This window comes from Pieris napi, chromosome 14, assembly GCF_905475465.1.
Source record: "Pieris napi chromosome 14, ilPieNapi1.2, whole genome shotgun sequence".
Taxonomy (NCBI): domain Eukaryota; kingdom Metazoa; phylum Arthropoda; class Insecta; order Lepidoptera; family Pieridae; genus Pieris; species Pieris napi.
The window spans coordinates 11,278,525-11,293,119 of record NC_062247.1 but is presented as its reverse complement, the minus strand read 5'-3'; the positions used below and the strand labels follow the sequence as shown (position 1 = coordinate 11,293,119).

The following is a 14,595-nucleotide window of genomic DNA, read 5'->3' as shown; positions in this document are numbered from 1 at the left end:
CCTAGAAATTGGGGTGTTGGGTATTAGTGATACTAAATGGCCAGGAAACGATCGATACAAGACCACAGAGGGCGAAGTACTGTACTACTCGGGTAAAAATGGCTCAACCGAACCTTATGGAGTGGCAGTCCTGCTCACCAAAGAAACTGCTCAAGCCGTTCGCGGTTTCATACCACATTCCAACCGAAGTATGCTGTTACGTCTGGAAGCTAAACCGCAGAACATAAATATCATACAAGTATATGCCCCGACAGCCGACAAACCCCAGAACGAGTTGGATGAATTTTACGCGGAAGTTAGGAATCTTTTACAATACACGAAGAAACATGACATAAATATTATAATGGGAGATCTAAACGCAAAGGTGGGTGCAGGGGAGGTACCAGGAGTGATCGGACCTTATGGATTAGGGGTAAGAAATGAACGGGGCGAAGCGCTCATTGAGTTCTGTCAAGAACATGAACTCGTAGTCACGAACACCCTGTTCAAACATCACCCAAGGAGGCTCTACACATGGACCTCACCAGCGCATACACCAGATCACATAGTTCGCAACCAGATAGATTACATAGCGATAAATAGTCGTTTCAAAAATTCGATTAAAAGTGCTCAAACCTATCCTGGTGCTGATATCAACTCTGACCACAACCCCGTTATAGTTAAAATGTGCTGTAACCTGAAAAAACTAAAAAAGACTAAAATCATCTGTCGTCCGGATATACGCAGTATCAAACATCCGGATAAAAGAGTAAAAGTCTCCAAGGCTATAAACCGCTGGGCTGAAGAAAATTTTAATACAACTGCATCTGTAGAAGAAGTGAATCATGCTCTAGTTAGAACCATTACCGATATTAATGAAACTATTTTGGGTCAGACGCAATATAACAAAAGACAACAGTGGATGGAAGATGAAATCTTAGACCTCATGGAAGAAAGACGTCTGATTAAACAATTCGATCCACACGCATACAATGCCCTAAATAAGTTAATCAGGAGGAAAATGCGAGCAGCTAGGTCAAAATTTTATGAGGACAAATGTGTTAGGTTGGAAGAGCTCAACGCCAAACATGACAGCTTTAACTTACACAAAGAGATCAAAGAGATGGCTGGATTGCGGAAAAGGACAAACCGGAATACGTTAGTGGATGATAGTGGTAATATATTATTAGACGTAGAGAGCAAGAAATCTACTTGGAAACTCTATGTTGAAGACATATTCGCAGATGCAACTAGAAGAATCACAGTAACACCAGGAAATGAAACTGGACCTCCTATATTGAGAGCAGAGGTAGTAAAAGCTCTAAAGAGAGCCAAAACTGGAAAATCTCCAGGTCCAGATCAAATTCATGTGGAGATTCTCCAACTATTAGAGGAACACCTTGTGGATGCGGTAACCAACTTCTTCAACTGTATTTATGCAACGGGGATTATGCCGAAGGATTGGTTAAATTCAACGTTCATCACCCTCCCGAAGAAACCTACGGCTAAGAAATGCACAGAATATCGCACAATAAGTCTGATGAGTCAGGTCTTAAAACTTTTTCTCTCGATTATACATGAGAGGATTAGAGGCAAATGCGATGCACAAATTTCGGAGAGCCAGTTCGGGTTCAGATCTGGAGTAGGAACCAGAGAAGCCTTATTCTCATTGAATGTGCTTGTTCAAAAATGTCGAGACTTACAGACAGACGTCATTATATGTTTTGTTGATTACGAAAAGGCCTTTGACCGTGTCAAACACGAGGTACTTATGCGTCGTCTGCAAGAAGTCGGAATTGATGGCAGGGATATGAGGATAATACAAAACCTCTACTGGAATCAAACCAGCACGGTGAGAGTGGACGGTGATGAAACCGAACTAATTTCAATCTGTCGTGGAGTCAGGCAAGGGTGCATTCTGTCCCCGCTTCTATTTAATCTGTATTCAGAAGCAATTATCTCTGAAGCACTGGAAGGCAAAGAGTGGGGTATCAAGATCAATGGGCAAATAATTAACAACTTGAGATACGCCGATGATACCACTCTTATAGCAACAACGCCTGAAGATCTACAGAGTATAGTTGACCACGTCTATGAGTGCAGCAAAAGAGCGGGGCTATCAATGAACCTTGCCAAAACCAAGTATATGGTGATTAGCAGAAGAGAAGACTTAAACCCAACAATCTCGGTGGCAGGTACTACTTTAGAGAGAGTTAATAAATACAAGTACCTAGGCACATGGCTGACGGAAGCATGGGAGTCTGAAAATGAAGTGAAGACCCGAATAGAAGTTGCTCGTGCTTCCTTCAACAAAATGAGAAAGGTACTTTGCAACAAGGACATCAGTCTGCACCTCCGAAGTAGGATGCTTCAATGTTACATCTGGCCAGTTGTAATGTATGGTTGCGAGGCTTGGACCTTGAAGGAGGCAACCATTAAGAAACTTGACGCCTTTGAAATGTGGTGCTACCGAAGAATGCTGAGGATAAGCTGGGTCCATAGAGTCACGAACGAAGAAGTTCTACGGCGCGTCAAACGATCCCGAGAACTCACGTTGAGCATTAAAAAGAAGAAGATAAGTTACCTGGGACATGTGTTTCGACACGAAAGGTACCGACTTCTTCAAGTAATCATGATGGGCAAGGTCGAGGGGAAAAGACGCGCTGGCAGAAGGAGGAAGTCGTGGCTCCGCAATATTAGAGAATGGACGGGAGTGGCCAGCGTAGAACAGCTGATGCGCTTGGCGAAAAATAAGAAGGAGTTTGACGAGCTGACCGCCAACCTCCAGTAGTGGAGAGGCACTTTAAGAAGAAGACGAAGATAGCTCTTCAGAAACTTCAATTGCTTCTTCACGCAATTCTGGACATTCTCTGCAAGAATTTCCTCGAAATATTTTCAATGTTGCAATGGGTGTTATGTAAAATTGAAAAATGAGAGATTAGTTACTCGTCAAGCGAAGCAAGTACACACTGAGTGAAAAGTGTAAAAAATCTTTGTGCTCAGAATGCTATAATGAGAAACATGCTTGATTTTGTTATTTTTTCTTATGTATAAATATTCTAAGTATCGATTAGTGGGAATATGTTACATTACACAGTTTATTTTATAAAACTTGTATTTGAATAAAACATTGCTTTTAGTACTTACTTGAGTTTTATTTATTGCATGTTCTTATTAGGATAATTTGTTTTTTTTTTTAATTGAAAACTTTAGGTTTATTGCCATACATCCAGGTTCATAACAAAGATGTGCCTTAATCTGTATGGAGAAATGAGTCACCTGTGACTCATGAACTTATCCCAAAACGTTCCTGTGACTCATATATGACTTATCGGACAGGGAAGTTGTTAAGATGGTTTAGGGTAAATCAGGAAGAGGACCTTGCAAAACTGTCAGTCGAAGTCGAAAGAATCTTATTGTAATTTAATATTGAACGAAAATCAACGGCTTTAGATATATAACCACTGTGATGATTTCATGAAACCTATTCTGAGCATCTTAAGTAACCATTGATTAAAGAATGTGTTAGGAAGTATCAGCTGCATTATTTAATACATAGGAATACACAGGCTGACTTCTCATAAGTCAAAACAGCTAATTTTTCTAAATACATATAAGTATTAAAAAAATATGTTTTTATAAATTGTATTAAAACTTTCTTAATTCATTAAAGATAAACTATGTATTAAAATGTAAATTATAAGAAAATTATCATTATTAAACGCATTATGACCCTGTAAAGTGTATTTTGTAGTTAGTTATTCGGTCGTTTCTTTAATACAATCTCAAAGAATCTTTTTATGTGCATTTATCACGCTCTGATAAGACTGCTATTGTTTCCATAATGATTGATTGTGTTATTCTATATAAAAACTATGCATGGTAACGTACCATTTCGACGGTCCCTACGTACAAAGCGACATGTCAAATAGAGAGGTTTTCAGGAGAGCGTAATGAATGTTTTTTTTTTTATATATACAATTCTTCTCCCCTGCCATAGCGTCCAGGGACTTTTTCTTTCTCTAAACTTCACATCACACGCCTCTCGTAATAAATGTTTGAATCTCTCTAGAAATTTATCTATTCACTTTTTGATACTAATATTTTCTGAAAGTTTAGTTTTCATGAAAAACTTGATAGATGACTGTTTCTACATTATAAAATGTATATAAGCCAGTCGGTCAAGTCTTAGTTTTATTGAAGTACCCCGAGTCGAATTGTTTCAGAAATAATTCAGTTTCAGCTGGTTCCACATACCTAGTGGTGGTGTGCGGCAAGAACTGCCCTAAGAAATGCGTTACTACTACAATATTTTTCACTCGAACCCATACATCAGTTTTCCTTAAAATATGTGTGTTTTTGTATGTCGTGTTGTCTCTGTAAGTATTTGTATGTGTTTCGTTAGTGTGCCTTTTTAAAATAAATAAATAATTAAACTATATTTAAGATAAACGAATAGAACTCGAATGAACTATTGAACGCCTACGGAGCACTCCAAAGATAATTATAATATATAATTTATATCAACTATAAAATTTTGAATAGCATGCTAGCATGAATATTCTCATGGTAATCGTAATTAAATGAGAAAAGACGTGTTACGAAGTATCCACGAGAAATTAATTGAGAAGCATCTCTACTAATATTATAAATAGAAAAGATTTATATTTGTTTATGTTCGTATCGAATAAATTAAAGAAATACCTACGGGTTCTTTATCGAAAACTCTTATACCATTATATATATAACAAACAAACGTGCGAATGCAAGTACTATATAATTTAAGTCAAGTGCAAAAGTGATTGAGTTTAAATATAGTTTGCTATTATATTTTAACAGGCGCATATAGGGTTTTTTGAGTCCAGACATAGTATAATTATGGAGCCGGAGACAAAAGAGCAGACGAGTTTGAAAGTGATAACCGCCACCGATAATTGACACCTGTAACGCTGGGGGCTAGCGGGTGAGTTGCCGACCTTTCAGGTAATGGTACACTCTTTTCTTTAAGGCCCCTAAGTAGTATCAGTTCGGAAATCAGCAGCTGGTTCTACAGGTGGTGCGTACCAGAAAATGCTATGTTGTCGAACGCACTCGAACTCTACCTCGACGTCAGTTGATGGAAATCAGCCGCAGGAACAATTCCTCAGAGCAGTCACACAAGTTTGACTTCCAAATGATACAATATACATCTAATACGTTTTTGAGATATGGGAGTGACAGTTCCCGTTGAGTTTCAGTGTTATATTACCCTTAGTGCGGATGGGTCTAGCGGTAATGCGATATTACGGTGTTAAACTAGTGGGCATTACCGAAAATTTATAATTGTAAGGGTAAGATTCAAAGACGAGACTTTTATAACCCTTAGATCCGAAAAAAAATACAAGTATCATAAGACCGACTTGCATATAAATAACAATTATAACTTTATCAGATATATAAATATGATGCTATGTAAAGTAGTTATAATACTCATAGATATATGTAGTTAATAAACAGTATTTATAATACTTTTTAATTACCGTGAGTAATGGTTATAAAATGAATGTAAAAGCAATATGTTAAGTAATATAGAAATGTTATGTTCTTAGCTACTTAAAATAGCCTTTTTTGATAAATTTGGCAGGTAATAACTTCAAGGTAAAGTTCCTAATGGCAGCTAACAAAAAGATATTCAATGTATCTTACCATGTGTCACAGACGGCTGTCAGACTTGGGAATTATCTCAGAAACATATTTTAAAGTTGAGAATACCAAAGGGAATGGAAAGAAGCATGGTGAGTGTAACACTGAGACATCGCAAAAGTGTAGAACAGATAAGATTATGATCAAAGTAGAGGACATTATAATGAAACTAAGGCAATTGAAAATGCGCGGGACCGGACACATGACGAGAGATAATAAGAAACTTCTTAATTAAGTTGGAACATGTTGTGTGTTGCGTCATGACCGCTACCACCTTCTTTAATTAATTATAATGGGTAAAATCCACGATCAACGCTGTGTTGGTAGGAGGAAAAACTCATGTTTTTTTTGGGAGTGGACGGGTATTGCAACTGCGAAAGAGTTGCTGCATCTAGCATAGGACAAAACACGCTTCACGGAACCGACGGCCTACCTCCAGTAATGGAAGCAAAAGAAGACTTAAACATTCTTGTAACACTGATACTTTAGACATATTAATACTTAATTTAAACCATACACGAATAATATTTAATGAAAGCTGGGTGTTTTATAACAGTTATATAATGAGAGATGGCCTGATTATAATTTAGAGTTTTTGTAATACAAGTATAATCTAAAGTTAAGTTTAAACCTCGCAAGCGCAATTTTAAGCTATGGCATAGATTTTATCGCGGGCTTTGAGCGCGGCAACCGAATCAAGAAATTCCGTAACGAAAAAAAACCTTACACACGATGACGTAATATAGGTGAGCGTGAGTGCGGCCGTGCACCCGGTACGCGTTAGAGTGAGACAGACTATACAGGCATTTTATTCTGAGTCTGATAGAGTGGTAGATTGAAATAATATCAAAGAAAAAACTTGAATTAATATCAAAGAAAAACAAATACTGCACAAATAAATAATTATAACAATAGCTTTACCGCGGCAGTCCCCGAGTGCCACATTGGAACACAGAGTGTTATTTTATTTTTGCTATCAAACATCATACATTCGCGGAGGATAATGAGATGCTTATGATGATTTGTTACAGAAAGGATATACACGTGTAAAAATAACATGAGAACTTAAGAATGCGCAAACAGATCTATGCAACTTCCTCACAATCGCAGCACACTTACGAGGGGACTCTTTGTATCGAATAAATCGCATTTTACGTCAAAATCAAAAACGTTTTTGACTTACGGGCAGCATACACAGCGGTAAGACTTATCTATAAATATATAAGTTATTCGTTTCTTGTATAAAACAACAATTTCAAATAACACTTTATTAAATACATGTCACCGTTTACAAGTCAAGTTCAATATTATTCAGCTTTAACACCGTTAAAAATGGGTACATCGTTTATCCTTATTTCAAAGTAAAATGGTCTATTAGCAAAGAATGTAACCGGCGGTTGGAAGTCAGGACTGGCTGACATACCATTGATAACTGAAACAAAACACTGGAATTATAATAAAATATAATAGAAAATTATCGAACAATTGTTGAAAAAATGTTGTGTAATATAATAAGTCAAGGCCAGTAACATCCAATTCAAACATATTTACTGTCATAAAAAGTAACTGTCATATTTTTTTGTGTTACATGGGGCAAACGAGCAGTTGAGCAACTGATACAGCTCATAGACCGTTGACAGTAGGCATTCAATGCGTTGCCGGTCATTTAGGTTACATAAGAAAAATGTAACCCAGGCTCCAATCTATTGAAAGTATAGTCCCACCAGTTGATTCAATATATACTGAGACAGTTATTGTGGTATTGGATCACGATATTTATTCACCGTCGGACCCCTGCCATACAGGCTCTATTTTAACTAATCAGTCACAGTCCTTTGTCTCACTTGTTTTTTTTTGTTCCTTTGTTTAATCCTTTGTTCTCAGTGAGCATACTCACTAACCGATTTAAGTCAAAATTGAGTTAGAATTATATATTTTAAATGTCATAATAATTTATATCGCGCCTTACCGTTGGCTGCTGCAGCTTCTGCGCCATCCTCGTTGACTTCAATGAAAGCCTTCTGTATGGCATCAGTTATAAATAAGTCATCCCATTCCATTAGCATTTTACTTAAACGGGCTTGTCCGGGTACAAATAGTTTCGTAACGTTCATCTGAAAAAATATTCAATTCTAAATTGGATTATTCTAATTGCCCATAAAAATGTAAGCAGAATAAGATTATTTAATGTAGTAGTAATTTAAAACAAAGGTTTTGTGTGTAATGTTCCTTATATCGAAAGGGACAAGGGAAAGAAGGTGGATAGAATATATAGAAGCTTTAGTAGGAAGCGAATGAAGAATGGAGAAAGGAAGCAATAGACAGAGTTATTTAGAAAAAGCTGGAGGACGCCTTTACTCGTGAAGGGGTTCCGATCAATGACACAGAAGCAAGTTAGGATATTAGGATAACAAGAAAAAGAAAATTTATATTACAAATCTAAACTGTACTGTCAAGATAATAAACGGGCTTTGTTATTATTATGTTCGCCAACATAAATGAAGATTTAAAATCGGAAGTTAGGTCTAAGTATTATCTAAAAACGTTATAGAAAACACAAGGTTTAAAAAACTTTAGAAAATAATAAGTTACATTTGATAAAACAAGTCTCAGATTTGTTGTAGTTTCAATTTTGAACTTAGGAATTGTGACATGGACTTGTCTATAGTACATGTTAAAAATGGCTCTGTCGACTGCTGATGGGTCTCGTAATTTCTCCGCTAGCTGGATTATTCCATCGATTTCATTGGGAAGCACCAGTATCATGGATGCTTCATCACCTTCATAGAACATTTGGAGGACCTGTAAAATATATTTATTACCTGTTAAGTACACAAAAGGTCCATGAACTTTAGTATTCGTACATGTGAATAAAATAAAAATAAAGCGTGTGCGTGTAACGTATATGCGCGATTGAATTAAAACTTCTTTGGCGTTGACGGCATATATCACTGAAATGATTAAATATTAACTTAAATAAGAAATATCATATTATAATTTAATATTTATTATTCATGTGCTTAACAAAGATTATTCATACGAAAAAACTGGCCGTATCTATAACAAAAGAAAGGCAAGCTAGGATGGGAACCTTAATTACCCCTCTTTAGTGGAATTTTAATTTGGTCACATGTTACTTGTACTTCATTATAAATATTTATTTTATTATTTTAAATATATTTTATTATTGTATTATTTCATTCAAATATTTTCATAATAATAATAACATAATTACAAGAATCAGTATCAAATAAAACGAGTGAATGCTATCCTAAATGAACATTACCAAGTAACTGAACTTAAATCAGTCCCCTCCCCTAGTCGCGCTTAAAGAAGTTTTACTTCAATAAATAAATTAAAAACAGCCTGACGCCTGTATTCGGGTACTTAATAATCAGGATTACATTAGGCCCATGTGTTTAACAGTAGTAAAACACGATCTCCTACGGAGTGAAGGTCTCCTGCAAATTCTTCCATTTGTCTCTCATCCTCGCCATTATTTTCCAATCCTTCCCCGCTATCCCTATTATTGCACTTGGTTATTTAATCCAAGAGGTTTTAAGGTATCTGCAAACTACAAGAGTTATAAAACTCTATACTTTAAACCTTACCTTAGCGTCTAATTCTGGAACCTCCACGTAATTGAAATAAGATTTTTGGTACATCATCGGAACTGTTACTAATCTCTCTTTAGTAATATGGAACACCTGGTTGTATGTATTGCCATGGTTGAACGGCTTCTGCCAGAGACCCTATAGAACATTAAATAAATAATGAAAAACAATTTGATAAATAACATATGTACCTAGGTTTTATGAAGCAGCTTGGAACTTATTATTTTGAATAGAACACTATATGCTGACAGTTTTGTCTTGTTGCCAATTTAAATGTTGAATTTATAACTTAAAAATATCTTCTAAATATATAAAAATGAATCCCTATTTCCCTTAGTCACGGCATCATGCGTGAACGGCTGGACCGATTTAGAAAATTATCTTTTTGTTGTGTTTATTATTGTCAGGAAAAGGTTCTTATGAAAGAAAAATTAAGAAAATTGCGCGGAAAATTAGATAATTTAAGAAAACTTGACCACCATGTTAAGTAATCCTAACTTATGTTACGATAGCAATTTTTTTTTCAGTGCATAGCGCTTTTACTTCAAACTTTTTTGATGTAACGTTATGGCGTTTGACATAACATTGACAGAATGCGTACTGCACATATCGTCAATAGGATTTAAGAAAAATTAATATCGTTTAAAACAAATGCTTCGATTGGAGTTATTATATTAATAATATTCATATGAATTAATTATATTGATAAAATACTTCTGTTCTCGTGGCGGAATACCAACAAAACTAAAAAACTAAAATATACGCGCCAGAAAAACAAACAAAGAATGTTCTTATATCATATACACTTTGTTTCCTAAATATTTTTTTTAGTTAATTATACCAATTAGAAATCAATATTCATAGTTAAGATAGGCAATGTCTGTCGGGTCCGCTAGTTATTTTATAAATATTTTATTTTCTTAGCTTAAAATTTACTTGTGACAAAATATTTTATAAATAACACAGGAAAATTATTATTTAACTTTTTATTATTATTATATTAATGTGAAATAAAATATATACCGGTGACCCCAGAGCTGGTGCTTTCCTCGCTCAACGAATAAATATCGCAATACAGCGAGGAAATGCTGCCAGCGTTAAAGGTACACTGCCACAGGGACCAAACTTTTTAAATTTGTTCTGATTTTCTTTTTATTAGTTTTTATGATTACTATGTCGATTAAGAAAATTCTAAATACTGTATATTTCATTGTTATGTTAAGGTTTTGATAAACGTAATACATAATTAAATGTGAAACGAATTAAAGGTATTATAGTCATGTGTGAACGCGTAAAAGAAACGCCTCGGCTTTATAGGCGATATTTATAGGTAATACCCTTTATTATATATATATATATATTTCATAAGATCCAAGGGTTAAGCCACAGTTGAGACTTAGTGTTAATCTCGTATGTCAAATACATATTGGATTTGTCATAAAGAAGTCATCGAAGTATCGAAGCGTACAGACGGCGGGAAACGACTGTGCATGGTCTAATAAAACTGTGATGAAAAATTACTCGATGAACATTTTCAGTTCACTCCATGGAGACCTTTCGCCGAGTCGTTTTAGAAACCTTGCTGTGTTAATTTATTTCCTATTGTTGTTAAATTCGAGCTTGGCGGACCCATGCGACTTCTTCAATACAAAGAGTCCTGTCGTGAGTTGTCTGCTGAGATATCGCGGGCTACTTGATTGTGAGGAAGTTGCATGGATCTGGTTAGCGCTGTCTTTATAAGCACTCATGTCATTTTCACTCGTATACTTCGTTTTTACATCATATATTTATATGTATCTGATTGTCCTCTTTGTAACTTTACAATATGATTTAAAAGTAATTGCGTATTTTAAATGTTATTTTACCTTAAAGTAGATAGCGTTGACAAGAACAGCATGAGTATTGGCATTCAAGGAATACGGGTTAACGAGATCTTTAATTTTTTTATTTGTTTGTTCTTCAACCTGTAATTAATGTTTGTGTTAACCCAATTGCAACATGTCCATTTTTGTATGAAATTCACAAAGAGATAACGATTTTAATTGCATTGTAAACTTGTATGGATTAAAAGATTTTAGGCTGACTGCCTAATGCTACCTGCATTTACAAAAATATATTAATTAAATATATATAAAATTAAAAATAATTTATAAAAATCTGACTATATGTCCTGGCAGAAAAATCAATTATCTAACCACTACAGCTGCCAAATCTGTATAAAAAATCTACGAGAGATAGAGAGAGAGAGGCACTACAATTCTAAACAAAAATTAATGAAAACCCCGTATTAAAAGGTGTTTCAAAGAAATAAAAAAAAAATTATTAAACTATACTATGGCAGAAAAATTTATGTCTAAATAATAATAGTTTAGAATTTTGAAATTATTGTTGTTAAATGTATTTATTACCCAAGCGTTGATTTCGTTAGCGGTTTTCTGTGCTTGAGTAAAGTCTACATTTTTGAATTCGGAATCAAACACGTCACGGATGGTCGTTGCAAAGTTTTCATATACTTCAGATTTGGACGTGACGTATATTTTACTTGCTGTTTTAAGTTCCACTCCATTTATGGTTTTTAAGTTTCTTTTGGCCTCTGAAAACGCAGCTATTATCTGAAACATTTATAAAAAAACGTTAACTCTTGAGATGAAAGATGCATTAAATAAAAAAAAAAAAAAAAAAAAATATGTTTACTATGGAACATATGATACATGCCTTTTTACACAGCTTTTCTTTAATACATTTCTTAAATTTATTGAAAGCCAGAGATAAAATAGCCTCTGGGATTTTATTAAAGAAGACTATCCCTTTTCCCAAAAAATAATTACTAACTATTAAAAACTAACGAATAGCCCTCTTTGGCAGGGTGAAAATAGTTTCGACATCAGCAGCATGACCCCATAAGTCATAAGTCATTAAGCTATGAAAGTAACTAAAATAAACAAGTAGCTGTATCGACATCGACTGCGACCGAGTAGGCTGCAGAACTAAGTCTCTTCGCCAATCCGTCAATATGTGGGAACCACATCCATGGTGATTCCAAGAAATACAGTTGTATCATCCAGATTCAATTCCTTATCGTTTATAATTGGTCTAGTATCCATAACCCTTGCATTTTTTACAGAAAATTTAATGCATTTTGTCTTTTTTGCATTAAGTAGAAGGTTATTCATACTAAACCAATGGACAATCGAAGATAGAGCATTGTTCACATCGTCAAAATTTCTAAAAATCGATTGGATTTTCAAAATCAAGGACATAACATCAGCAAACAAAACTATCCAATGTTTTTTCTCTACCATAAAAGTTACATCATTTATATAAACAAGAAAGAGGAAAGGGCCAAGAATTGAGCCCTGTGTTACCCCCATATCTACTGCCGACCCTAAGGACCTCTTACCATTCAACCTTCTGAGTTCTACCGTGTAAATAGAAAATATATTATACCTTATGATGTTGTGAACTTCGGTACATTTGCTATGCTTGTTTAGTTAATGATATAAGCATAGGCCGTGAAAAATCTTTTTGGGTTCCAGATCTCTCTGGACCTAAATTTTTTATTTTAAAATTTAAAAGTTAAATGACTCTAATGATTCACGACTAATGGCTGTAAGCAGCTGCATTGAATTTGTCTTACAATAAAATTAATAGCTTTAAAATGAAAGGTCATTAACTAACTCTAGTATAATTTCAGCATTGTTAAGAGATTGAGTATTTTAAATAAAAAAATACTAGAAATAACTAAAAATGGAAGTGTCCTTTTTTTTTAAATTAATTTTTAAATTTATGTTCACTTAGTCATATATTTTAGAATTGATTGTTACTTATACTGTAGAAAATACAGTAAAAATACTTTAAAAGTGGACTCAATATAACATACATATTTAACTTATATAAATTAAAAAAATATATATAATTAAAAGAAACTTGAATCCCTCGAATAGCCTTCACTTACCGCATTATCGTTGGGCATGCCAATGGCCTTCAAAAGTTGGTGGTGCGATTCACCCTCAGAGGCCAAGGCGAGCTGGGCCAATGGGGTCAGTACAGAGTATCCTGACAGCACTACACTCTGTTGTGGATTATACTTCACTATTTCCTATAAAGAACGTATTTAGTATGTTAATAAACTGCAAAGCAATCGTTATTTCATTATTTACATTTCTCGACGCTTCGAGTGCTTATAGTTATAGTCAGTCGTTCAAGAAGTTTTTTTTTTAATAATAGGCAAACGGGCAGGAGGCCCACCTGATGTTGAGTGATGCCGCCGCCCAAGGACACTTACATTTCCAGAAGCAAGTGCGTTGCCGGCCTTTAAAAAATTGATACGCTCTTTTCTTGAAGGAACCTAAGTCGAATTGGTTTGTAAAAACTGCAGTGGGCAGCTGGTTTGGCTGTCTAGCTTTAAATATAAACAACAGACAATATTTATTTTTAATAATAAAAATAAGGCTACGTTAAAATATTTATTTTCGATTTGTATTATTACTTCAATTATGAACTATAAACACTGAAAGACGAGCTCGGCTGAGCCTGTTATTTTCTAAGGGGAGATTATTGTCTCTGTTATTTTTCTTAGGCGTCAAATCTTAAATTCACAGGTAACATCTTGGGGGAACACATAACTCCCTCTATATACGCCTATGCACTAGTTAAGTACTACATATAATTAAATTTTAAGATTGCACGACATGTTTTCTATTTGCGGTACGTCTGCGGTCTACACCTTTCCATGATCATATAATAATACATAACAAGCTTTTAATGCCTTGCTACACGTACCTAATACTAATTGTTTTGCTGTAAATCAAATCATGGACTTCTCGGTCAAGTTTTGAATTAAAAAATATATTTCATTACAAAATACATGCAATAGATTGTTTTTGATCATTCTTCTTTAAAAGTCAGCTATCCCAAAAAATTCGCCGATTTTTAGGTCCTATTTTTATTTATTGCGTTTTAGAAATGCCGATTTCCTCACGATGATTAACTTCATAGTCGGGGATTGAACGCATATGCTCTGGATTAACAGTTGTTGCCAGAGCCAACACTCCAACTAATCAAATAGTAATACATATTACATACATCTAACATAATATTGTAAAATTATTATTATAAAAATGATTACCGTCCTCGCAGAAGATATATATTATATAATTAATTCGTTGGTATGGCTAGTTTTAGTTTAGTTAAAATTGCAAGGACATGTCATAGGAGTTAATTGACTTCTAAAAATACATCACTGACACATCTTAGACATTGAAGCTAGTATGAGGTACGAAATAAAAAAAGTGTGTTTATTTATTATAACAATGCATTA

General features: G+C 34.5%; 1 protein-coding gene across 1 annotated transcript in view; it reads right to left on the bottom strand.

Annotated features, from left to right (window-relative positions):
- Window positions 1-6,914: 6,914 nt before the first annotated feature.
- The window catches only part of LOC125055701 (alaserpin-like), a 33,487-nt gene continuing 25,806 nt past the window's right edge, over window positions 6,915-14,595 (bottom strand). The window contains exons 3-9 of the mRNA XM_047658186.1: window positions 13,231-13,374; window positions 11,684-11,887; window positions 11,141-11,239; window positions 9,273-9,413; window positions 8,254-8,463; window positions 7,631-7,775; window positions 6,915-7,093 (exon numbers count right to left, since the gene is read on the bottom strand). Of these exons, the coding sequence (XP_047514142.1) occupies window positions 6,969-7,093; window positions 7,631-7,775; window positions 8,254-8,463; window positions 9,273-9,413; window positions 11,141-11,239; window positions 11,684-11,887; window positions 13,231-13,374 (1,068 nt within the window). The 3' untranslated portion in view covers window positions 6,915-6,968. The remainder of the gene's footprint in view (window positions 7,094-7,630; window positions 7,776-8,253; window positions 8,464-9,272; window positions 9,414-11,140; window positions 11,240-11,683; window positions 11,888-13,230; window positions 13,375-14,595) is intronic.